Below are 27,219 nucleotides of genomic sequence, written 5' to 3'. Positions count from 1 at the left end.
GACGTTGCACCTGAACGGCATTATCAAACTCGAAGAACCACTTCACAATACAATTTTCGTTGTTCGAATGTCAAGCGTGCTCCAGCTATCTTGTTTTCTCAATACCGACGTGAAAGTACTAACATCTGTTGAGCCAAAGACTATACTACGACACACTCGTAACTCAAATCGAACGACAGTATCGATATCTCGATAGAGCCTGAGAAATAGTGTATACATTTTTCTGGCGTTTGTTTAAACTTATTACTAATTTAGATAATGATAGTAATGAGATACATAATAGGTTATGGATGTATTTTAATTTAAATTTAAAAGTGTATTTAATGGAAGAAACAAGAGAAGGAAATTTGACTTAGCTATGATGAGACAGTTCTTCCCTTTATACCTTCTACGCGTATAGTTACGTCTGTTAAAAATGTGCTGTCTTGAGGGTGGTAATACTTAATATAATATATTGACGACAAAGGTTAACATGTGTTTGCAATCTTAAGGTAGCAGTGGAGATTGGGAGTTGACTTCGAGTCAGTCACACAGCGAAAGAAGAAGAAATGTCAGGTCTTCAGATAGTGTTACATGCTATGAAATGTTATAACACATCTGCACAGAGAGGTTTTTTTTCAGATTTGGTGTAGAGCCTTCGCTTCTTTTGCTATGTCTATATATTTGTCTCGTCTTCACTTCCTGTGTGTGATCTAATATCAGATTCCGTGTCTGTGCTGGTGTCTATGTCGTTTACCGTGTACTGCTGGTCTGTCCGACTTGGAGCCTGTCTTATTCTTCCGTGTGGTCTCTCCTGTTTGTACGCCGCATATAGAGCTTGCGATACTTCGTCTGCGATGTTGTTTATAGAGTTCCATTCAACTTGTCTGCGTATTAACTGTCCTATGTCCTGGTTTCCTACACTGGTTCTTATGTGTCCTAGAGCATCGCAGATGAGAACTATGTGTTGAAATGGTTCAAATGGCTCTAATCACTACGGTAACTAACATCTGACGTCATCAGTCCCCTAGATCTTAAAAATACTTAAACCTAACTAACCTAAGGACATCACACTGATCCATGCCCGAGGCAGGATTCGAACCTGCGACCGTAGAAGAAGCGCGGTTCTGGACTGAAGCGCCTAGAACAGCTCGGCCACAGCGGCCGGCCACTATGTGTTCAGGTGTACCGTTCTCACCACAGGCACAAGTGTGAGTGTATTTTAGTCCAAGCCTATGGAGACGTACAGGATACGGGCCATGGCCCTCGAGAAAGTGAGCCATCCCGCGTGTTGGATTTATGTACTTAAAATTCATCCACTCTCATACTGGGGAAGGAAGAGTAGACTCGTCTTCTCTTATCAGTTGTATGCCATCCGACTGCCATGTATCAGTTCTCCACATGTTTAAATTCCGTCTGTCGGTTATGTCCAGTTATTTCTCTTACTTTGTCGCGTCTTCTCCTCTTCAGCCAGTACGCAGCTGCTCTGTGGCGAATTGTAATGTCTACAGGGAGAACTCGCAGTACCACGCACACTTAGCTGCAGTTTCTGGTCGCTTCAGTACGGTACCTGCGTGAAGCGCATATCAGCAGGACGCAGCTGTTGGTCGCTGCACTCGGCTACTCGCGGGCCACCCGCTGTTACTCGACAGCTACCTGACGGCCGGTACACGTCGTCGACGGCGGCACACGCTCTCACTGCCCATAGCCCAGACGCAGCGTCTGATTGGCATCGGCGCCTTTGGCTGAGAGGCCCGGCCGCGCCTAACGAGGCAGGACCACGCGGCGGTTCCGCCGCCCGAAACCGGCGTTTTTGTGCGCCCGCGGTCGCCCCGTGAGTCACCGATTTATTTTCCCGGACGTATCGGAGGAGGTGTGTGGTATCGGGTTCGTGTGTGGCGAGAATCAGGTTTGGTGGTGGCAGCGGCGGTCGCCCAGGCCGGCGGGCTCCAGCGACGCTTTCCGGGTGGCGCCAGCCAGTCATCAAGCGCCGCCGAGGCGAACCAACTTTCTGTGTTCTGCTGAGCCACTGATGCGTTTCCTTACTGAACAGTTGATGTTAGAAGTGGCCGAGCGGTTCTAGGCGCTTCAGTGCGGTACCACACGGCTGATACGGTCGCAGGTTCGAATGCTGCCTCCAGCATGGATGTATGTGATGTCTTTAGGTTAGTTAGGTTTAAGTAGTTCTAAGTTCTAGGGAACTCATGACCTCCGATGTTAAGTCCCACAGTGCTCAGAGCCAAACCTCAACCCAAACAGTGAATCTGACCGCCTGAGTGGCAGTGGAGAGCTCACGGGGTCTCATCACTTTCATTGTTGTCGAATAATCTGGCCTGGACGTTCAGGATTCAATGTATACAGGAGCAGCCATGTACTGAGCTTTTCACGGGCTATCGTGTGAGAGTTTTGTGACTACAGGGTAACAATTATTGAATTATATGAAATAAAATCGTCATAACTTCTGAACGGTTTCCATTAGGACATGCAAACTGTACGGTTGGCAGCGGGGCATGACGGGAATTAGTATCCGTGCTTTAGCGACAAAACACACTTTCATTCGGGTGGGTTCAAAAAATGGCTCTGAGCACTATGGGACTTAACATCTAAGGTCATCAGTCCCCTAGAACTTAGAACTATTTAAACCTAAATAACCTAAGGACATCACACATATCCATGCTCGAGGCAGGATTCGAACCTGCGACCGTAACGGTTCCTCGGTTCCAGACTGAAGCGCCTAGAACCACTCGGCCACACCGGCCAGCTGGGTGGGTTCGTCTACAAGCAAAATTTGCTCTTTTGGGAGGACTAAGAATCCGCATTTCACGATCGAGAAGTCTCTTCACCCTAAACAGGTGACTGTGTGCTGTGCAATGTCCAGTCACGGAATAACCGGCCTGGCCGGTGTGTCCATGCGGTTCTAGGCGCTTCAGCCTGGAACCGCGTGACCGCTACGGTCGCAGTTTCGAATCCTGCCTCGGGCATGGATGTGTGTGATGTCCTTAGGTTAGTTAGGTTTAAGTAGTTCTATGTTCTAGGGGACTGATGACCTCAGATGTTAAGTCCTATAGTTCTCAGAGTCATTTGAACCATTTTTGATTAACCGGTGTGATATTCCTTGACAGCACGGTGACTAGCTAACGGTACGTGAAGGGTTATCCAAAGTGACCCTGATTTCGATAAGATGTGATTCATGCAAGACGGACCTCGGCCACATTGAAGCAGGAGAGTGTTTGATGTCCCGGAGGAGAACTTTGGGGACCGTCTTCAGGCTCTGGAGTATCCAGAGGCCACTGGCATGGGCCTCGATTGGCCGCCATATTTTCCTGATCTGAACACGTGCGACTCCTTATTCTGTTACTCGCGGACCATTCGCTTTGAGTTGACAGCTATATTAAATCGAGGCGTACACCAATAACGTCAAAACCAATGCTAAGCTGAAAACAGCGATTCAGGAGGTCATCGACAGCATCGCACCTTCGCCAATGATGGCAGGCGTATCGAACATGTCATAACCTAAATCCGAACATCTGTAGTGGCGTTTACGTGTTGAATAAAGTGTGTGGACGGCGTACTTTGTAACTAATTTACATTTCTTTCATATATTTCTATAATTGGCACCCTGTCCACTGTAGTGAGGATCGATTGCTGCAGTTCCGTCATTTTCACTGGTGATACAAAGCGTTCTGACGACATTTTGAACGCAATGCAGCAGTGGTTCTGCGTCGAATGGATTCGGCAGATCCTCGGTACGTTTCTGGAATTATGTTCCACCAGATGTCTGAGCACTGGCGACGCAATTCCCGTGCATTACGGGGCGGCGGTTTATGGGCACGGAACTGACATCCCATAAAGTCCCAGATGTGATCCGTCGACTTCACGTCTGGCGAATTTGATCGCCAGGTGACATGATGCACAGATATCCTGCTGCAAGATGCCAGGGGCAGCAGGTGTGAAAGAACGCACGTGGTCTGCCATAGTGTTCACGTGGACCCCAGCTGCCGCGGTCCCTTCGCTTACCACCTGTCGATGACCACCAGCATACAGCATAATAACACTTCCGTCGAACTGCGTCCGTGGCGTGGTACGTGTTTCTAGCAATCGTTCTCTGGATCACGGCGTATCTAGACACAATCACCGACCAGGTGTAATTAAAAAACGTGATTCATCCTACTAAGCGACCCGTCGTCACTGACCTACCACCCAATGTTGATGATCCCGGGCCCATTTCAGTCGTAATTGACGATGTCGTTCACTCGTCATGGCAACAGGAACGGTATGCTTCGGAGTCCCATAGTCAACAATGTGTGCTGTAAAGTTTGCCTAGGAGCACTGTACCGTGTCGGCACATGTGCCCCAAACCGACTCCCGTCCTGCTGTACACAGCGGGTAAGCCTCTCACCTCCACGCACTGTGGCCAGCTGTGTGCGCCCAACCCACTGTCACTTTGCTCGTGGCTTCACCGTCCTTCACCCACTTTCCACCAGCTTCGCAGAGATGCTCTTTCCCAGGCACAGGACCATAACAATCTCCCCTTTCCCAGAATCGTTTATGTCAGTGGAGTTCCCCAATGGCCGCCCATATCGGAGCTAGAATGATTCCCCACCCGCCTCTTCTCCGCTTACATACTTCCCCTACCACATTACATGCCTGCATCGCCCGAGGCGTTACTGAATATTACAGTCTCCACTGGTCACAGTGTTTTGGCTCATTACTGTAGTTACTATAAGAGAGACTCCATAGAAATTTAGGTATATTTTAGCTATCGGGCGTTTGCTGAGTATGTATTTATTCCCATATTTTATTATCACACCTCCTTCTTTCCCCTTTTATCCATCTTCTCCTTCACCCCCTCTCTATCTATCTCAGCCACCCCTTCTCTGTCCATCTCCTCCACCCCTCCCTCTCAGTCCACCTTCTCCGCCCTCCACACTCTGTTCATCTCTCCCTGCCCCTCTCTCTGTCCATCATCTCCTCATCTTTCTCTCTATCAATCTTCTACTCCCTCCCTCAGTGCATCTGCTCCTTGACCTCTGTCCATCCCCTCCTCCCTATATTAATTCCATCTTCTTTTCCCCTCTTTGGTCATCTCCTCCCCCTCTCTTAATCCATCTCCTCCTCGCCCCTCTCTCTGTCCACCTCCTCCTCCTCCTCCTCCTCCTCCTCCTCCCCCCCTCTCTCTCCATCTCCATCTCTCTCTCTGTCCACCTGCTCCTCCTTCCTCTCTCTGTCCATATCTTCCACTCTCTGTCCATCTTCTTCTCTTTCTCCATCCATTTCCTCTTCTCCTCCATCTGTTCATCTCCTCCTCTCCCCTGTCTGCCTGTCTCTTCCTCCCCCCTGTCTCTCTCCATGTCCTATATCCTCTCTGTCCATTTCTCCCTCCGCCTCTCTCTTTGTTCGTCTTCTCATTTCCCCTATCTGTACCCACTCCCTCCTTCCCCCTCGCTTTCTGTGCATCTTCCTCTTCTCTCTCCACTTTATTACGCTCACCCCGATAGGAAGCTTGTGGTTCTTACCCCAACTGTATTTCTTTCCATATCGTGACTAATATATGTACGAAATTTTGTTGAAATTGTTCCAGGGGTTAAGGACGGGCTGTTTATCCGTGGATTTGCCCGCGTACGAACATGTCAAATATATTTCACACAGATTTAACATATTTCACTGAATTTGTGCCCTTATTTCACCTGTATCTTTAGCGAGTTCCGTCCTATTGTTTCATTTTCGTGTAGGTGAATGTTTATGACGTCGTATCTTCTGAACTATATGCTGTACAATGATATAATTTTGCAGGTACATTCAGTGATATGTGTGCCTACTGTCTGAGAAATGTGTTGCGAATACAATTAGAAGTAACGAAGTAATAAAATTAAACGTCTTGCGTGATGCGGCAGTTTTTCACGCATGCCAGCGTTTATAACGTCATATCTCCGGGGATTGTGTGTTATACACTGATGTATTTTTTCTGTTACATTCAGTGGTAAACGTGAATACTGTATCCAAAATGTACGACGAATGTAGTTAGTAGTAAAGAAGAAATAAATTAAAACGTCAAGATAGTCAGACCCTACATGGAAAAATGTTTGCAGTTGCCTGCGGAACCATGATTATATCCGGGCGTGTACCTCTTCTTCCGAAATAAGTCGACAGCGACGAATGTCTTTCTTCAGGGCTCCAAAAATATGGAAATCGCATAGGATGAGATCGGGAATGTGTGGAGGATGTGCAAAGATTTCCTAGCGAAATGTCTGCAGAGTACTCGAAACAATTTTGGCAACATGTGCGGCCGTCCGTCGATTTGTTTTAGACGAAGAGGTGTATGCCGGGGTACAATTATGGTTTCGTAGGCAACCGCAAACAGTATTCCACAGAGGCTTTAACCGTCTTGTGCCACAGTGGGGTAAATGTATTAACAGCTATGCTCATTACTTTTGAAATACTTTTTTCGCATCTGTCTCGTCGACATTTGACAGAAAAAGATGACAACGTTACAAAAGTGGAGCGAAATACACGAAGACCTGCAGCTGATTGTCGCTTGGTGCATGGACTACCAGTTCACCCTGAATATAAATAAATATAGTGTATGCGGATAGGCGTCAAGACCCACTACTGTACGATTACAAGGTTGTCGAACTGTCTCTAGAAGCGGTCACATTCGTTAAATATCTGGGAGTACGTCTAAGGAGCGATGTAAAGTGGTACAACGACAGAAAACTAACAGTAGAAAAGACATATATCGAACTGAGATTCATTTGAAGAATCCTCAGGAACTGCAGCGCGCTTACGAAAGAGGTAGCTTACAAAACCCTCATTCGACCAGTGTTCGACTGTTGTTCTTCAGTCTGGGATCCTTATCAGATAGAACTGATAGAGGAAACAGAGAATATCCGAAGAAGAATAGAGCCTTTCGTCAAAGATCTGTACAGGAGGCGCGGAAGAGTCATGGGAATGCTCGGCCATCTCCAGCGGCACACGCTGTAAGAGAGGCGAGTTCCTCGACGGTGTCATTAACTGTTTAAATGCAGTGATCGTACGTTCCTAGAAGATACGAGCAATTCATTGATTCTTCCTACGCATATCTCCCGAAAAGACCCCGAATATAAATTGAGAAAAGTTAGAGCTCACACAGACTTACCAACAAGTCGGAAATACTCAGTGGGGACAGGAACATCTCTGGAGCCCCGCACCGCTCTGGCCGAAACATCGGGAGTAAGATAGTATCTCGCTTATTCGAGGCAAGGTCCGCAACTGTTCGGTACTGACGAATTTTTTTTTTTCTTACATTCATACAGAATTCCGGTTTCGGCCGGCCACCTCCATTTTCAAACCACACACCTTGGTATTAACCGTAATTATTCATACAATATTGTTGTTGTGGTCTTCAGTCCAAAGACTGGTTTGATGCAGCTCTCCACGCTACTCTATCCTGTGCAAGCCTCCTCATCTCAGAGCAACTACTGCAACCTACATCCTTCTGAATCTGTTTAGTGTATTCATCTCCTGGCCTCCCTCTTCGATTGATACCCCCCATGCTTCCCTCCAGTACAAATTGGTGATTCCTTGATTCCTCAGAATGTATTCTACCAACCGGTCCCTCCTCCTAGTCGTGTTGTGCCACAATTCCTCTTTTCCCCAATTCTATTCAGTACCTCCTCATTAGTTACGTGATCTACCTATCTAATCTTGAGCATTCTTCTGTAACCACATTTCGAAGGCTTCTATTCTCTTCTTCTGTAAACTATTTATCGTCCATGTTTCACTTCCATATATGTCTACACTCCATACAAATACCTTCAGAAAAGACTTCCCGACACAAATCTAAATTCGATGTTAACAAATTTCTCTTCTTCAGAAACGCTTTCCTTGCCATTGCCAGTCTACATTTTATATCCTTTCTACTTCGACCATCGTCAGTTATTTTGCTCCCCAAATAGCAAAACTCATCTACTACTTTAAGTGCCTCATTTTCTAATCTAATTCGGTCAGTATCACCTGATTTAATGCGACTACATTCCATTACCCTCGTTTCGTTTTTGTTGATGTTCATCTTGTATCCTCGTTTCAAGACACTGTTCATTCCGTTCAACTGTTCTTCCACGCCCTTTGCTGTCTCTGACAGAATTACAATGTCATCGGCTAACCTCAAAGTTTTTATTTCTTCACCATTGATTTTAATTCCTACTCTAAATTTTTCTGCTGTTTCCTTTACTGCTTGCTCAATATACAGATTGAATAGCGTCGAGGATAGACTACAACACTGTCTCACTCCCTTCTGAACCACTGCTTTCCTTTGTGCCCCTCTAGTCGTATAATTGCCATCTGGTTTCTGTGCAAATTGTAAATGGCCTTTCGCTCTCTGTATTTTACCCCTCCCACCTTCAGAGTATTCCAGTCAACATTGTCAAAAGCTTTCTCTAAGTCTACAAATGCTATAAACGTAGGTTTCCCGTTCCTTCTGTGAGGATTCGTAGGATGATTACTGTCTCGCGTGTTGCTATATTTGTCCGGAATCCAAACCGATCTTTCCATGATCGGTTTCTAACCGTTTCTCCATACTTTTGTAAAGGATTCGTGTTCGTATTTTGCAACCATGACTTGTTAAACTGATAGTTCGGTAATTTTCACACCTATCAGCACCTGCTTCCTTTGAAATTCATACAATATGGTGCCAAAAGGCACAGCAAAGTATAGAGTGGATTTCGTGTACTCCCACTGATTTTAGACCGTGCGCCCGTGGCTCATCTTGGACTACGACGATACAAGGTGGAAGATTCACCAGCACCTAGCAATATTGATCCCCGTGCACCTTTCGTGACTGAAGAGGGAAAGAGGGGAATCGACAATAATAGACAAAGTGCCCTCCGCCAGACAGCATCAGGTAGCAGATGCGGCAGTGTGGCTGTGCTGCCCGCAGCACACGCCGCTGCCTTCGGGCTGTCCGTGACTCAGCGCCACGGATCGAGGCGTCGCCGCACGCACTTCCGACGCAGCTCTCGCATTTTGGCGCCCACCATATGCGAACGCTTCCTGTGCGTGCCGATGGTCTCCCGTTCCCGGAACGACCGAGGCCTGAGTTGTGCCAGTCGGGCGCCGTCGCATTAATTCTCGCCGCGCGCTCGGACCTTGGAACAGCGCCGAAGGTCGCTGCGCCACCACTTCCCTGAACGTCAGCACACAGTGATACGCGTAACTGAGTGGGAAACCGTCGTAATCACACTCAAAAGGTAAACAATAGCCGGATGCTGACAGTGTGACTCGTCGCGAAGGAAATTAAGATTCTTTCTGCTCTCAGTAATACTGACACATTGAAATCAGGTGGGAAAGCGCGCGGTTCTGTTTCCTAAGACGCAGCATTTGATATTCCTTAGCAGAGCATTATCCTAAAAGATATGTGCTGAACTACGGGATTGGTGAGAATTGACTTCTTATGTAATCAGTTTGAGAATATTTCTCTTGGACAAAGCAATATAGCTAAAATACAGGGTGATTCAAAAATAATACCACAACTTTAGGAATTTAAAACTCTGCAACGACAAAAGGCAGAGCTAAGCACTATCTGTCGGCGAATTAAGGGAGCTATAAAGTTTCATTTAGTTGTACATTTGTTCGCTTGAGGCGCTGTTGACTAGGCGTCAACGTCAGTTGATGCTAAGATGGCGACCGCTCAACAGAAAGCTTTTTGTGTTATTGAGTACGGCAGAAGTGAATCGACGACAGTTGTTCAGCGTGCATTTCGAACGAAGTATGGTGTTAAACCTCCTGATAGGTGGTGTATTAAACGTTCGTATAAACAGTTTACAGAGAATGGGTGTTTGTGCAAAGGGAAAAGTTCTGGACGGCCGAGAACGAGTGATGAAAATGTAGCACGCATCCAGCAAGCATTTGTTCGCAGTCCAGGAAAATCGACTCGCAGAGCTAGCAGAGAGCTGCAAATTCCACAATCAACTGTGTGGAGAGTCCTACGAAGAAGGTTAGTTATGAAACCTGAACGTCAACTACCCGAGGCTATGGATCGGCCGCCAGGCAGCCCGTGACAGAGCACTTCATCACTGGCCTCCAAGAAGCCCTGATCTTACCCCCTGCGATTTTTTCTTATGGGGGCATGTTAAGGGTATGGTGTTTCGGCCACCTCTCCCATCCACCATTGATGATTTGAAACGAGAAATAACAGCAGCTATCCAAACTGTTACGCCTGATATCCTACAGAGAGTGTGGAACGAGTTGGAGTATCGGGTTGATATTGCTCGAGTGTCTGGAGGGGGCCATATTGAACATCTCTGAACTTGTTTTTGAGTGAAAAAAAAACCTTTTTAAATACTCTTTGTAATGATGTATAACAGAAGGCTATATTATGTTTCTTTCATTAAATACACATTTTTAAAGTTATGGTATTCTTTTTGAATCACCCTGTACTTTAAAGTCGATTAAAAACAGTCTTTGCCTCAATAAAATATTTATTTGTGTTGGATATTTACTTTCTAATCTTTGCGTACTTGTACAATTTCAGTCCTCTTTTACTTCTTCCAGTCCCAAATTAACTTTTCTGATTCCCTTAGTACAATTCCGTCTCCCAATAACACTTTCCCATCGACTTCTTTTTACTCATTTCCACCGGTAGTTTATTTGTCTACTTCATTTTTAGCATCCTGTTATCATATAATGATTCAGATTTCTTCTTCTGTGACTTTCCCTCTGCTTACATTCCACTTCCTCAGGATTCATAGTTTCAGAACTTTCCTTTTCAGTCCTGTATCAATGGACTAGTTTTGTTCAAGAATGCTTTCTTCGCCTCCCGCTAGTCTGCCACTGTGTACCTTTCTACGACATCCTGAGTGACCTTGCTTCATCAGTAGAAGAACCATTTCATTTCTTCTGCTGATTTGATGTTTAAATGCGTCGTAGTTACCATTTACGTGCCTCATTCTTCACAGAATTGAAAACTTTTGCAGACGTGTCAGACTGCTTTCATGGGATTTTTTAATAAATATGTTTACCTTTTCAGTCGATTGGAAGCTGTCTTCCTGCTCTCCTTCTGCTGTGCTAATTATTCCGTCACGGTATGGTCAATAGACTCAACATCCGCGATAAGCTATTTTAAGAGTTTTAACCCTCGTCCCGGGTACCCGACTAAGCTTTGCCTCCTCCTGGCACCGGTTTTCTCTAATCTTCATCCCACAAGTATTTTTTATTGTACCTATTTCAAACTTCATCTGACAAGTTTCACTTCGCAGTGAAGTACATTGAAAATCTGAGCGATGAAGAAGAGTAAGTCCGATGCATGATAAAAGAGAAAGAGGAGATGGACGTGAAGAAACAGGAAATCCAGTAATTTTCATAGAATTTGATAAACCACTGAGACACACAAGCTCAAACATGTCAGCAGATGATATACTTCCAGAATTAGTAAAATTAATTATATGTAGAAGGGCTAGAAGATTATTTGACTTTACGTCAAAATTTTGTGAAACTCTGAACTTATCATTAGAAGTTCAGACAAATTTATCATCACGTCATTGGAGGACGCACGAACAGATAGATCTCACAACCATCAGACGATCAGGCTGACATCTCGGGCTTGTAAACGAATGCGTAGAATAGCAAACATAAAAGTAGAAGCAAAAACTGTAAAAGCACTGTGTTTATGTTAGTTTTGGTTCAGATAGGTTTAAGTTATCAGACACAGAATTTTGATCTTCGTTTTAGTCATAGAAAGAAGACTAAGAGTGAATCAGAGAACTGCCACAGATTTATTCACGTAGGGGAAACCTTCGACATTTTCAGGTTCCTGAGACACGTAAATATCATCTTCTACAGAGAAAAACGAATAAAATGAAGTGATACCAATAAACCGTAACAAAACAAGTTCGTGTTAAGAATATAAAGCTGGCTTAAATCTTGTCGTCTCTAACGTTAAACCAACGTGTGGAAACATCAGCGAAGGACGCGAAATTAACGTTTAGTAGTAGAATAAAGGCTGTGGGGACAGGTGAAATGGTAGAGTTAAGATCTCAGAAAGAAAGGAAGACGTAAAATGCTATTAAATCTAATGTACAGCAAGCGACAATACTATGACATTAAAATCTGAAGCAATGCGACATAGCTGTAGAAGATATGTAAAAAATCTCTTACGTACAAAACAAGATTACACAGGATGGCCGAAGTAAGGAAATTTCCAGAAGCTGTCTGATGCAGATAAAAAAGCTTTGTTGAGTGAGAAATGTCTGTGCCGGTATCAAATCATGACATCGAATGAGAAGTAACTGGAACTGAATGCCTGGACCACAACGTTCTAAGACAGTGAAACGTGTACCGCGTGAAATCCGGTGTAGAGGAAACGAAGTAACTTTAAAAAGTAGGTGGACAAATAGATTAGGGAATCTGAGAAAATTAGAAAGAGTGAGCTTCACAAGACCTCTCGAAAATAGTTTGGAAAAAAAGGGGCAGGTTTGTGGCACATGCGACAAAGCAATGCAGAACAGCTAACTTGGCACTGGCATGGTTCAAATGGCTCTGAGCACTATGGGATTTAACTTCTGAGGTCATCAGTCCCCTAGAACTTAGAACTACTTAAACCTAACTAACCTAAGGACATCACACACATCCATGCCCGAGGCAGGATTCGAACCTGCGACCGTAGCGGTCGCGCGGCTCCAGACTGTAGCGCCTGGAACCGCTCGGCCACTCCCACTGGCATGGCTAATACAGGGGAAACACTGTTGAAGCAGATAAATTTTAAGGTGTATGAAGTAGGTTATAAAAGCAACAGATAAACAAGGGGGGGGGGGCAAAAGAAGGGAAGAAACATCTGGTTTCAGCTCTTCCTCTAGCACATAGTCGCAAGATACGGAGCGCAAATTTGAAGCGAATGGATGGCGAAGGAAATGGATCGTGACCATTCCAAACGCATTATATCATTATTTATCTTAATCGAATTAAGGAAACTCTGAATAATAGATTCCAGCTATCAGTCGTCCTTTTTCAATTTTATTGGCAGATCTAGATTTGAGCTAGAAACTAGCCATTCTCAATGCACTATCATTTTTGATCAATGGATGTAATGCCTGTTGGTCGGGCTTCATCCACAGTTAAATGAATATCAACTGTGGATGAAGTCCGACCAACAGGCATTACATGCATTGATCAAAAATGATAGTGCATTAAGAATGGCTAGTTTCTAGCTGAAATCTAGATCTGCCAATAAAATTTAAAAAGGACGACTGATAGTTGAAATCTATTATTTACAAGTCAATATAACAGTCGCTGCCCGCAACAGTCTTCTGAATGGAAGGTAACCTGATGAAAAAAACTCTGAATAACCTAAATTTGGAGGCCAGACGGAGATGTAAACTCCGATATTCCTGAATGTGAGTCCGGTGTTTAATTCGTAAATTTTTAACGTACAACAGCAGCAGAATGTCTCGCATGCTTCCGCTGCCTTCTCCAGTGGCTTCCTTCAGACGGCACTTCACTTCCACTGGTTTAGAAATTTGTGTTTCCATTCAGTGTAAATATTTGACACCAGTAGACCTCGTAACAGAAGGTTTCTTAACCAGAGACTATTTCTTTCGGAATACACTGTGTTGCATAACACAGGTTGTATTTTTTCGTGTCTTTTTTGAGTTACAATGATCAGTATGTAGATGTTTTAGTACACCGTAATTTGTCACTTTGTCAACCAATCGGAATCCATGTTAATTTACAGTTCCCCCCTTAACTGTCTGGGTAAGTCAGTTCAAGAGTCGGTGGAAGGCAATGGTGTACCACCTCCAACACGACCGTGATTAGCAAAGCACTGTTGCCTTCAGACCAGTCTTCGGCCTGATGACAATTTTGTTTACAATGCTAAGCGGAACTTTAATTTAATAATCCAAATTTGCTCTTGCGTGAGAAAACAGCAACAACATGCGTTACGTACAGGGGATTCGAGCTATGAGAAAACTTAAGCATCGGAACCAGTTTGTATGACAGGTTGATTACATCTGTTTGGGGTATGATACAGTGCGTTGGGAATTTTTATTTCTATTACAACACTGGTTGCAATCAGTACACAACATTAAATTGTAAGCAACATAAGAAAAACAAAACTGTATTTAAAATTACACTGCCAGAAAAAAATAGTACGCCTGGGAAGACGACTTCAATTCTGATCCTATGACGGCAAATGCCGCCTGTTGGATAGTAGATGTGCTGATAATGGTTTCAACGTCGTGCGCCGACAGACACCGTAGAGGCACGGCTAACGGAGCGCCATCTGTGTCTACCGTTTAATAGAAAATGCTCTCAACCAGAAGGCTCAGCGTGTTGCAGACGTGTGAATCAGGCAGGCAGCTATAGCACAGAGAAGCACCCGTGCCTCCTACAGCCAGCCAAGTGAGTGAGTTTGAATCAAGTTGTGGTCTTCCCAGTGACAGCATGGTCCTTTCGGAGAACTGCCACATAAGCTGGACGTGGTGCGTCAGCTGTGCAACAATGCTGGTGCCAAAGGTCACGTGAACATTCCCACACCCGCAATTCCGCTGTGTTCAACCCTAGTCCAAAAGAAACATGTCGACCGCAGTTTTGGAAACCAAGAGTTCCCCTCTTACGTCAGACATTTTCATTTCACTTATTGAAAGATCTGCTGCCTGCTTTTTTTTTCTAAAAAAAAAAAAAAAAAGATCGTACATTTGCATGTGACGATACTCTGTTCCATATTCCTATTTTTTAGTAATGAAACAAGAGTAACAATAATGATTTGCTACTGGAATAATATGAACATAAATCGAGGAAAAGGAAATGGAAACAATTTAAAAATTTAAGAAGAAGTTGGTGATAGGAGAGGTTTTTAATGGAAGAAAGTGTCCCATTACCTGGCCGTTGGAGGTGGGACGAAATCGGAACAACTACGGGCCAGTCCCAGATGGAGCAGCAATTTGCTTAGACCTAAGAACAAATGATATTAATATGTTATTTACAATTTTTCGTTAAATATAATATGTTTGTATACATTTCTCATACTAATGTTACTGTTGGTTATTGGTAATGTCATGGCTTTCCCTGTGGGAGGGGAGCCTCGGAAGTTCGTCGAGGCTCGCCTCAGTAGGAAGTTTCAGCTCGGGGTATGTGTGTAATGTACGCCGTTATGAAGTTGAACGTGGCAGTTATTTACACGTCATTATCTGTAGGTACAATCGTTATACATTTCATATCGCTGGATAATGTTCACTATATATACAGACAGCACGCTCCATGTGGTGCGGAAACAGAGGTATCTACCCCTTGACGCAGCTCCTGCAGCCCGTATGTCGGCGCACCGAGCCGAACCGCCGCCTCCTGATGCGGGAGACCGCCTCTGTGAGTTGCCGGGCGACCTAACAGAGGAGTTCCCGCCATGCGGAATATGTCGATAGCGAAGCGAGTCAAATGGTTCAAATGGCTCTGAGCACTATGGGACTTAACTGCTCTGGTCATCACTCCCCTAGAACAGTGGTTCCCAAGAGGTGGTCCGCGGATCCCCAGGGGTCCGCGAGCTATGCCAGAGGGGTCCGCAAGATGCTATTAGAATAAAAAAATATATTAAATATATTTCGTATGATAACAGATTTTTTGGCCGCTTCCTGCATGAGCAGAGCTTTAGCGAACGCTAACTCTGCGTCTAGCGTCTTCCTAGAGCCAACTGACACTAGCACACTCCAGCGCAAGACCAATACACTCAGTTTTAATTTTTTCCTCCCATTCCCAGTTCCTACTCAATTTTTATTTTTTAAAGGAGTTTGTTATACTGAACACCCAGATTTGAAGACAAAGATTTTGAGCAGTAATCAAAAATTTAACAATAACAATGACGGCTAAATTGAAAAAGTGTTAAGCTCAATATTTTTTTCAATAATGAATATGTCAATGTTTTTTCTAAGTACCAAAAATAGAAAAAGTATAAAAAGACTCTTGATTTGGCTTTTTCAGGTACTTGATACTGTGATATGACAAGGTACCAATCATGCTCAATGAGGGGGTTCTGGAGAAAATTTTGTTGGGAACCCCTACCCTAGAACTTAGAACTACTTAAACCTAACTAACCTGCGGACATCACACACATCCATGCCCGAGGCAGGATTCGAACCTGCGACCGTAGCGGTCGCGCGGTTCCAGACTGTAGCGCGTAGAACCGCTCAAAGCGAGTCAGGGAAGCAAAGCAAGTCACAGATATAGACCGCGCTTGGCACACTTATATTTATGTTCCATTCTAAATTTCTCATCTTGCATTTTATACCCTCTCTGCTTCATTTTACCGCCCAGACAGCAAAACCCATGTGCCACTTTTGGTGTCTCATTTTATAATTTAGTTCCTTCAGCATCGCGTGATTTAACTGGACTACATTCCATTACCAACGTTCAACATTCGTCAATGTAATCTTATTACCTACTTGCAAGGGCCTGTCAATTCATTCCAGCTGCTGTTCCAAGTCAGCGGCCATCTCTTACAGAACTGCAGTTTCTTAGTTGTACCTCAGAGTTCGTTTATCCTTCCTGAACTGTGATTGTCTTTCGTAGTTTCTCGTCGGTTTCCTTGAGCACGACATCAGTGTAGAGACTAGACGACCCTGTCCTGGAGACACCGCCGTCGCTATGCAGCTGCAGCGGCCCGCCCCTATTGCCCCGTGTCTGTCTGTTGTTGCAGAGCGCCGCGGCCGCAGCAGCACGGGCGTGCGTGCGTGGAGCGCATCGCCGCGCACGTCACCCACGCCGGGCCGCCGCCTGGGTCCGGCGCCGCAGCTCACCGCCTACCGCGCCGCCGCCGCCGCCCCCAGCGCCTACTCCGGCTACTCCTCCTACTACAGGCGAGTAGCGGCGCACCGACGCCCCTCTCACTCCTGACGCCTGCGAGAACCATTCTGAGAGTAACGTCCGATCGATAGCGAAATGGAAACCGCTGTGAAAATCAAAAATGTTTCATTTGCAGCTGTTAGCTACATCTTCCAGCTACTTCTCTACGTAGTCACCGCTCCGCCTTAGACATCTGTCGTAGCGTTGTACCAACTTTCCAATACCCTCGTCATAGAAGGACGCCGCCTCTGCTTCCTGACAATTCTCCACTCTGGTCTACACCTCGTTGTCTGCGCCAGACCGTTGCCTTCATAGCCAGTGCTTCATGTGAGCAGAGATGAAACTCAGGGAGAGTCAATTACGGGCTCTATTGCGGGTGATCAAGCACTTTCCATCGAAAACCCTGCAACAGCATCTTCATTGCCCCTACAGAGCTCGGCCGAGAATTATCGTGCCAAAGGAAGCGCATGACAACTATGTTATGTGGGCTGCATGACATCAGGCGAAACCTCACACCAGGCACTCATACTTTGACGAAGACACAATTGTTCTAGGCATCTTTACGTGCTCACTGTGTGCTCAGCACTGAAAAGAGCGACGTGGCACGATCGACGTGCATACTAGAAACACTGCCCAAAGAATCGGTGCAAAGCTTCATCGGATTTTCACTGTTTTTTCCATCTCGAACCCAATCGGGCCATACTTTCCGAATAGCCCTCGTATATGGGGGACAACTTATCAAGATTGAATTCGGCGGAAACTTACCAATTTGTATAACATCCCAATTCATACAGAAAGGAAGGAACGTAAGAAGCTGACAGCCGAAGCCTGTTCCACATAGGAGGCCGTTTCCTGTATACCGTCTTCGACGTGCAGAACCCAAACACGCCAACTGTAGTTCAGATGTTGCGAGGTAGTTAATCCGCTGCCTGTCAGCATATTGTCCCAGACGGGTGACGATCTTACTAAAATGTTTTACGCTTGCCAGTTTCTCCGGAGTGACAGTCATTGAACTATATGAAATAAAATCGTCATAACTTCTGAACGGTTTGCGTGAGGACGTTCAAACTGCACAGTTGGCCGCGGGGTATGATGGGAATTGCATACGCACGCGCCCTGTTGTTCGTTTAGCGACGAAGCCCACTTTCATGTGGGTGGATTCGTCAATAAGCAAAATTGGCGCATTTGGGGGACTGAGAGTCCGCATTGCTCGATCGAGAAGTCTCTTCGCCCCCAACGGGTGACTGCGTAGTGTGCAACGCCCTGTCACGGAATAATCGGTGCGATATTCCTTGATGCCATGGTGACTGCCGAATGGTACGTGAAGATTTTAGAAAATGATTTCATCCCCATTTTCCAAAGTGACCCTGATTTTGACAAGAGATGGTTCATGTCAAACGAAGCGCGACCCCATCAGAGCAGGAGAGTGTTTGATGTCCTGAAGGAGCACTTTGGGGACCGCATTATGGCTCTGAGGTACCCAGAGGCCACTGAGGGCCTCGATTGGACGCCATATTTTCCGGATCTGAACACATGCGACTAATTTTTTGGGGGCTGTATGAAAGACAAGATGTAGAGCAATAACCCCAAAGCCATTGCTGAGATGAAAACAGCCATTCAGCAGGTCATCGACAGCATCGATGTTCCGACGTTTCAGCGGGTCGTTCAGAGGTTCGCTGTTCATCTACGATACATCATCGCCAATCATGGCAATCATATAGAACGTGTCATAACCTAAATCTGAATATTTGTTGTGACGTCTACATGTTGAATAAATTGTGCGGACGCCGTAGTTTGTAACTAATTTACGTTTTTTTTTTCACATATTTTTATAACTGCCACCCCGTACATAAGCCTGTTTCTATAGGCCTCAACGGACTCTCGCCGAATTAAGCAGCAGAAAACTAATAATCTCGAAAACGGCTTTGAATTTTGCAATATTACGACCCTTGCTCAACAAGGGATACCAACTAGCCTGAAGGCCATCCCTCGTGGATGGGCTTGTATAAGAAACTCCTGCCAGCACGAGGCGACGTGGCTGCTGCCGACACAGACAGAACCGGCAAAAAGTACTCGCGCTCTCGCCTTCTCGAGTCTCTGCGAAAATGACTGCAAGAGACACCACATACGCGCGCTCACATTGTCGTAGTCTGCAGATACGTGTTCCCACTTTTTAATTTTCTGTTTTAATTATCTATTGATTTATTCTGGTTAGCGCCACCAGGCCAACATTACATTTAACCAGGTGTTCATTATAATCACATACCTTGACAGATGTTGTAAATACACTTATATTTAGTACTGGATACAGCACTTAAAGTACCACAACATAAATAGAGGGAACCAGTACTAGCTACAGTAGGAAAGGGAGCTTATCGTAATAGTAAGTGAAATACTGGCTATGGTGAACGCACACTTCGATTGTATGTCCAGTAATTTACGACATTATCAAAGTTGTGAGAGGTCGTTGCTATTAAAGATCTCAAATTGATTCCACGGCGCATTCACTTTTCAAACTGTCGGACGAATGCCTTTCAAATAATGTATTTCACTGGCTTTCAGTTGGGACTGATGACCTCAGATGTTAAGTCCCATAGTGCTCAGCGCCATTTTGACTTTCAATTTGGTTCAAATGGTTCAAATGGCTCTGAGCACTATGGGACTTAACTGCTGAGGTCATCAGTCCCTAGAACTTAGAACTAATTAAACCTAACTAACCTAAGGACATCACACACATCCATGCCCGAGGCAGGATTCGTAGCGGTCGCGCGGTTCCAGACTGTAGCGCCTAGAACCGCTCGGCCACTTCGGCCGGCGACTTTCAGTTTCTTGGAAGTTGTATAAAGTGATGTTCTAAGCATGATATAAACAAATTATCTTTACTCTTGTGTTAAAACAGTTTATAGGTTTCATTCGTATTGTTTCTAAAATTATTAAAAGTTACATTTGGGGAGGAAGGAAAAATTAACAAATCGCGACCCCCAGAACGGAACGCTTGACCGACGACTCACTCTTGAACAACTCAGCTACAAAACCTTACCGTGTAGAGTAAGTAGTTGCTGGTGCGGCAAACATTGTCCGTATCAGGCAACACAAAAAACGGTCTCTAATAAGTTTAGGGGCTTTCCATTGCGTTTACCAGGCATTTCGAACAGATCGTGAGAAACTTTTCAGTCTCCATGTGCGCCATTGACGTCTTCTGTACAACTCTGAGACCATTCTTTCAATGGCTAGACACTTAGTATAAAGAAACTGTGAATTATAGGGTAGCTGTCACTCTGAGCGCAGTTACAAATCAAGTTCTGTTTTAGATTTAGCAGAAGCAGACATGGAAAATTTTTATTAGAATCGTAACAAGTTGAATTTTATAAATACGAGTATGACAATCAACAAATAATCTAGTGTCACGAAAGTTACTTTTCCGAGTGAAACAGCGATTGAGGTATTGCACCTTCTAACAACAAAGGAAAGCCAGTTTTTTTTCTTTTTGTTTCTTTTTTTCAATTCGGCACAATGTATGAATGATTTTGATCCATTGTCGGCTTAAGAAGGGGGCTGACGGTTGTGTTATGTACAGTGATGAGCCAAAACATTATGACCACCTGTTTAATAGCTTGCTTGTCCGTCTCTGGAACGAAATACATCATTGATCCTACATATCAGGTATCCGACATTTGTTGATAGGTTTGTGGAGGTATATGTCATTATATGTCTACGCACAGGTCATGTAATTCGCGTTAAAGAACGGGCCGGTGATTTGCGTTCGCGCTGATGGCGCCCGATAGCGACCCAGATGGGTTCCTTAGGATTTCTGTCAGGCGAATTTGGACACCGAGACATCAACGTGAGTTCACTATAATGTTCCTCGAATAACTGCAGCACGGTCCTGGCTCCGAGACACGGACATGTATACTGTTGAAAGATGACATAGACGTCGGGGAAATCATCAAGCAGGAAGGGATGTAAGTGGTTCGCAACCGTCAGCTTGTCTTCGATTACTATCACAGGTCCCACGCAAGCGCAGGAGAAAGTCTCCCACAGCACAATACTGCATGCACCAGCCTGCGTCCGCGACGCGCTGAACATTCAGAGCCGCCGTTCACTTCGATGGCGGCGTCTGTGGAGACGACCATCGACCTGGTGTAGCAAAAATGTGATCCACTCGAAGAGCCGACACATTTCCCTCGATCGACGATCGAATGCCGAAGGTCCCTTGCCCTCCGCAGTAGTCACTGACGATGTCGTTGGTTCAACATGCGTTTTCGGTTCAACAATGTACGATGAAACACTCCTGCTTCGAAGCACTTGTGCGTGCACCAGCATTGTGCTCTTTCGGCAGAGATGCTGCAGATCATCATGTATCCTACTATACAGACAAGCCTCCGAACCCGACGTTCTGTGAAGAGTCGTGGACGCCCAACCATTTAGCGCCTAGTGGTAGCTTCACTACCCTTCTTTTCTTCTACAGACATGCTACGTGAATTGGAGTTGCTATCAGTAAAACAAAGGCGTTTTTCGTTGCGATGGGTTTCTTCTCATGAAATTTCAATCATCAATTTTCTCCTCTGACTGCGAAAACATTATTTTGGCACCCACCAACATGGTGAGAAACAATCATCACGATAAAATTAGAGAAATCAGGGCTCGCACACAAAAATTTAAGTGCTCGTTTTTCCCGCGCGCCGTTCGAGAGTGGAACGGTAGAGAGACAGCTTGAAGGTCGTTCATTGAACCCTCTGCCAGGCACTTTATTGTGAGTAGCTGACCAGTTGCAGCTGTAGCGGCGCATCGAAAGCTAAGTACTAATTAATTGTTTGTGTATAGTATTTTATTTAGGAACTTTAGTGGTCTTCAACCGGTGTTCTTGGTGTTTTCCGGTGAAATAACTTCAGAAGAAATTTTTGCGAACTGCTTTCAGTTTCGTTACTGTCATTAGACGTTTGATTTTCTTTCTGTGTTAGTATTTTGTTATATTCTCATTTGTTGTTGATTAATACTTTCAATAATAGTAGTTACTTCCCTTGTAGAGCAAGTTTGTGATAATTGTAGTCAGTTTTTAACATCCTCTTATTGTAGTAGCGGAACTTAGATAAAGTTGTTTTCTTGTTTCAATAATTGTTAAATTTTACCATGAGTGAGAAGTGTGGGCTTTGCCGTAGGTTCGTGAGTAGTGGATTGCGGTGTGAGACTTGTTCGAAGTATTTTCACTGGGGGGAATGCAGTGGGGAAGCCAGTGGGCATTCTGGTGAGATCCTCTCCTGGAACTGCAGGTTATGTAGCAAGAGTAAGTTGATAGAGGAGCAGGAGCGTAAGATCTGTGCCCTTCAGGTGCAGTTGAAAAACGCACAGGAGGAGCTAGATAGGATGAGGAGGGAGAAGGGGGTTGGGGAATGGGAGCTGGCTGTTGGCAAGAGATCTGCTAGGAGAAGGAGATTTTCAGATAGTTTTACTATTGGTGTTTGTAATAGATATGACCAACTGTCAGAGTCTAGTGGAGAGGAATCTCTAGTAGCTGTAGATGTAGGAAGTATGCAGCAGACCTCAGCAGTTACGGTGGCTAGGACAGTTGCAAAGTCTAAGAGAAAGAAGAAGGTTCTGCTGTTAGGTAGTTCTCATGGTAGAGGTGTAGGCCAGCAGTTGCAGGAAGTTTTGGGGAGTGAGTACCAGGTCACCAGCATTGTGAAGCCTAATGCAGGATTGGCTCAGGTGACTTTTAACATAGGGGGGTTATGTAGGGATTTTACTAAAGAGGATCAGGTAGTGATTGTGGGTGGGGCTGGTAATAGTATTGATAGGGATGGGAAGTATGACATAGATGGTGACCTGGAAAAGATAGCCACTCAGACTGGCAACACGAATGTGCATTTCGTGGAACTGTTTCAGCGTCACGATCGGCCTCATCTTAATATAGCCGTCAGGCGTAATAACATGAGACTTGGGGGTGCGCTGATGACAGAAGGCATGAGTCACATTTCAGTGGTGTCGGTGGAGTCTATCAGTAGGACGGGTTTCACTAGACATGGCCTGCACCTCAACAGGTATGGGAAGGGGAGGTTGGCAAAACTTATAGGTGACAGCATAGGTGGGGGTGGTGGGATCACTCATGGGAAAATTCCGGTAGTTGTGGGTGTTAGAGCTGTACCTTTTTTAGATTGAAGTCAGCTGATAGGTATTCCTGCTTAAGGGAAGTCTCTCTAACAAAGAAACCACTTTCTACAAAGCTTGGGTATCCGATTAATGAGGGAATTAGTATATTTCATCAAAATATACAAGGTATTCGAGATAAAGTTAGTGAACTGCTTATAGATGTTGACTCTGAAATTATTGGTATATCTGAACACTTCTTAAATAAGGAGATAATTCAGAGGCTTCCTTTACCAGGATACAGGTTGGCTGGCAGCTTTTCTAGGAGCTCTTTGCGGTGTGGGGGAGTAGCCATGTATGTGAAAAACGGTATCCCATTTGAGTCAATTGATGTTTCAAAGTACTGCACTGAAAAGGTGTTTGAATGTTGTGCAGGTGTGGTTAAATTTAGTGGAGCTAAACTTCTTACTGTTGTTATTTATAGATCCCCAGACTCCGATTTCACAACATTTTTGCTAAAGCTAGAGGAGGTTCTTGGTTCACTTTATAGGAAATACAAAAAGTTAGTTATATGTGGTGACTTCAATATTAATTGTATAAGTGATTGTGCAAGGAAAAGGATGCTGGTAGACCTCCTTAATTCATATAATCTTATGCAAACCGTATTCTTTCCAACGAGAGTGCAAGGGAACAGTAGAACAACCATAGACAATATTTTTGTTCATTCGTCATTATTAGAAGGGCATTCTGTTAGCAAAAAGGTGAATGGCCTTTCAGATCATGATGCACAAATTTTAAGTCTAAAAGATTTTTGTGCTTCAACACATGTTAAATATAGTTACCAACTTTTTAGGAAAGCTGATCCAGTTGCTGTACAGACTTTTGTAAACCTTATCAAGGAACAAGATTGGCAAGATGTTTATAGTGCTGATACAGTAGACGATAAATATAATGCTTTCCTCAAGACTTTTCTCGTGCTCTTTGAAAGTTGCTTTCCGTTAGAACGTTTAAAACAGGGTACTAGCACAAACAGGCAGCCTGGGTGGCTGACTAAAGGGATAAGAATATCTTGTAGAACAAAGTGGCAATTATATCAAAACGTTAGAAACAGTCAAAATCTAAATGCAGCAGCCCATTACAAACAGTATTGTAAGGTGCTTAAAAAAGTTATTAGGAAGGCAAAAAGTATGTGGTATGCAGATAGAATAGCTAAGTCTCAGGATAAAATTAAAACCATATGGTCAGTCGTAAAGGAAGTGGCTGGTCTGCAGAGACAGGTCGAGGATATAGAATCAGTGCGTAGTGGGGATGTCCGTGTTGCTGATAAGTCGCATATATGTACAGTACTTAATAATCACTTTCTGAATATAGCAGGTGAACTAAATGGAAACCTAGTCCCAACAGGGAATCATATAGCGCTCTTAGAAAAAAGTGTTCCGAGACTGTTACCTGAAATGCTCCTCCATGATACTGACAAGAGGGAGATTGAGTTAATAATTAAATCACTAAAGACCAAGAACTCTCATGGATATGACGGGGTATCTAGCAGAATACTGAAGTATTGTTCCACGTATATTAGCTCAGTACTTAGCCATATCTGTAACTTTTCCTTTAGCAGTGGTCGGTTTCCTGACCGATTAAAGTACTCGGTAGTGAAGCCACTTTATAAAAAGGGAGACAGGGATAATGTTGACAATTATAGACCTATTTCTATGCCATCGGTGTTTGCTAAAGTTATCGAGAGGCTTGTATATACAAGGTTACTGCAGCATTTAAATTCACATAATTTGCTGTCAAATGTACAGTTTGGTTTTAGAAATGGCTTAACAACTGAAAATGCTATATTCTCTTTTCTCTGTGAGGTTTTGGACGGATTAAATAAAAGGTTGAGAACGTTAGGTGTTTTCTTTGATTTAGCGAAGGCTTTTGACTGTGTTGACCACAAAATATTACTGCAGAAGTTGGAACATTATGGAGTAAGGGGAGTAGCTTACAATTGGTTCGCCTCCTACTTTAAGAACAGAAAGCAGAAGGTAATCCTCCGCAATATTGAGAGTGGTAATGATGTTCAGTCCCAATGGGGCACTGTTAAATGGGGCGTTCCCCAAGGGTCGGTGCTGGGGCCACTGCTGTTCCTTATTTATGTAAATGATATGCCTTCTAGTATTACAGGTGATTCAAAAATATTTCTGTTTGCTGATGACACCACCTTGGTAGTGAAGGATCTTGTGTGTAATATTGAAACATTATCAAATAATGTAGTTCATGAAGTAAGTTCGTGGCTTGTGGAAAATAATTTGATGCTAAATCACAGTAAGACTCAGTTTTTACAGTTTCTAACCCACAATTCAACAAGAACTGACATTTTAATCAGACAGAATGGGCATGTTATAAGCGAGACGGAACAGTTCAAGTTCCTAGGCGTACGGATAGATAGTAAGCTGTTGTGGAAAGCCCATGTTCAGGATCTTGTTCAGAAACTAAATGCCGCTTTATTTACCATTAGAACAGTATCTGAAATAAGTGACATTTCAACACGAAAAGTAGTATACTTCGCATATTTTCATACGCTTATGTCATATGGTATTATTTTTTGGGGTAATTCTTCTGATTCAAAAAGGGTATTTTTGGCTCAAAAACGGGCTGTTCGAGCTATGTATGGTGTAAGTTCGAAAACCTCTTGTCGACCCCTATTCAATAGTCTGGGAATTTTGACATTGCCCTCACAGTATGTATTTTCTTTAATGTCGTTTGTTGTTAGCAATATTAGCTTATTCCCAAGAGTTAGCAGCTTTCACTCAGTTAATACTAGGCAGAAATCAAATCTGCATGTGGAATGCACTTCCTTGACTCTTGTGCAGAAAGGAGTGCAGTATTCTGCTGCATCCATTTTCAATAAGCTACCACAAGAACTCAAAAATCTTAGCAGTAGCCCAAACACTTTTAAGTCTAAACTGAAGAGTTTCCTCATGGCTCACTCCTTCTATTCTGTCGAGGAGCTCCTGGAAGAGATAAAAAATTAAGCAAATTCCAGTGTTACATTCTTGATTTTCTTTATTTAAACTAACGACTTGTTTCATTTTATGTGTTTCTACAATCGTGTTATAATTTCATGTATTGACTCGTTCCATGACCATGGAGACTTCTCCTAAATGTGGTCCCATGGAACAATAAATAAATAAATAAATAAATAAAATAAATAAATCAAGTAGATGTAGATGTACCTCTTTCCGTAGATGCTCACGACACTAGCACATGAACAGTCGATCAGCTGAGCAGTTTTCAAGAAACTCGTTCGCAGGCTCTGCGTAATAATAATCAGCCCTTTGTCAAGACCGCCCATCTCAATAGTTTTTCCCATTTGCAGCCCATATCTTCGCTAGGGTGATCTCCTGTCCGTGTGCGTTCCGCCTACATACTTTCGTCACCAAGCCACGTGCTCTCAGCGCCATTCGGCGGCATCCAACGTCACGATGGGCAGCGGTCCTAATGTTCTGGCTTCTTAGTCTGTGTAGGCGCTGCTTACCATGCCTGGCGAGGTGACTTTCTTAGCTCATCATTTCGTTATCCTATCGTGCAAGACTTCAAAACAGCTGTTATACATTCTAAGTGAAGAAACATAGTCGCGATATTCTCCAATTTTGTCTGAAAGCTCTGCCACTAAAGCTCATGAGGCAGCTGGTCTACAAAAGCAGCCGATTAACATGTCTAACCCAATCCCCTTCCCCCACCTCCTCCTGTTCCTCCAACATCTCTGCATCCTTTACATTGTCCACCGGCTTGATGCCCCCCCACGCCCTGGTTTCCTCCTTCCTCTCCACCCCCCACCTGTTGCCGCGCCTCTATCGCTGTATCCCTCCCTCTCTCCAGCTCGACACCCTCCATCATCAGGCCAATTTCCAGCACCTCCCCCTCCCAGATGATGAACTTCGCTGCGACATCTACCCTTCCTTCCAACTATAACCTGGCCTTGTTCCCCCCCTCCCCAGGGTCCCCCTTTTTCCTTTCCCCTCCTTCTCCCACAGCGGATTTTCCTCCTCCCCCCCCCTGAGCCCCTGCCCCCATCCTTGCCTCTTTCCATCCCATGTCCCTCCCTACCTGGCCCTCTCTGGCGCGCCCCCCGCCCATCTCCCCCCCTCTCGTCCCCTTCTTCCCTTCTCACTCGTCTCCTTGCACCTGACAGATCCTCCATTTTGATCATCGTCAGTGAGCCACGTCAGTGTTGTGTTTAGTGCTGTTTCTCCTGTGCATCGAGAGGTGTGATTTTAATTGTGTGCTGGCCGTGTACCTAGTGTTACTGTCAGTGTTTGTTATGTGATACGCCATCCATCAATACTTTTATGCTCCGGTCAT

At 44.4% G+C, this 27,219-nt stretch overlaps 1 protein-coding gene across 1 annotated transcript in view; it reads left to right on the top strand.

The window, feature by feature from the left end:
• LOC124795572 (myosin light chain kinase, smooth muscle-like) overlaps positions 1-27,219 on the top strand; it is a 1,044,560-nt gene that overhangs the window by 743,103 nt on the left and 274,238 nt on the right. The window contains exon 18 of the mRNA XM_047259644.1: positions 16,637-16,796. Coding sequence (XP_047115600.1) covers positions 16,637-16,796 — 160 coding nt within the window. The remainder of the gene's footprint in view (positions 1-16,636; positions 16,797-27,219) is intronic.

The sequence above is a fragment of the Schistocerca piceifrons genome, chromosome 4 (assembly GCF_021461385.2).
Source record: "Schistocerca piceifrons isolate TAMUIC-IGC-003096 chromosome 4, iqSchPice1.1, whole genome shotgun sequence".
Classification (NCBI taxonomy): domain Eukaryota; kingdom Metazoa; phylum Arthropoda; class Insecta; order Orthoptera; family Acrididae; genus Schistocerca; species Schistocerca piceifrons.
Note: the sequence above shows the minus strand (reverse complement) of the source record. Positions and strands in the feature narration are given on the sequence as shown.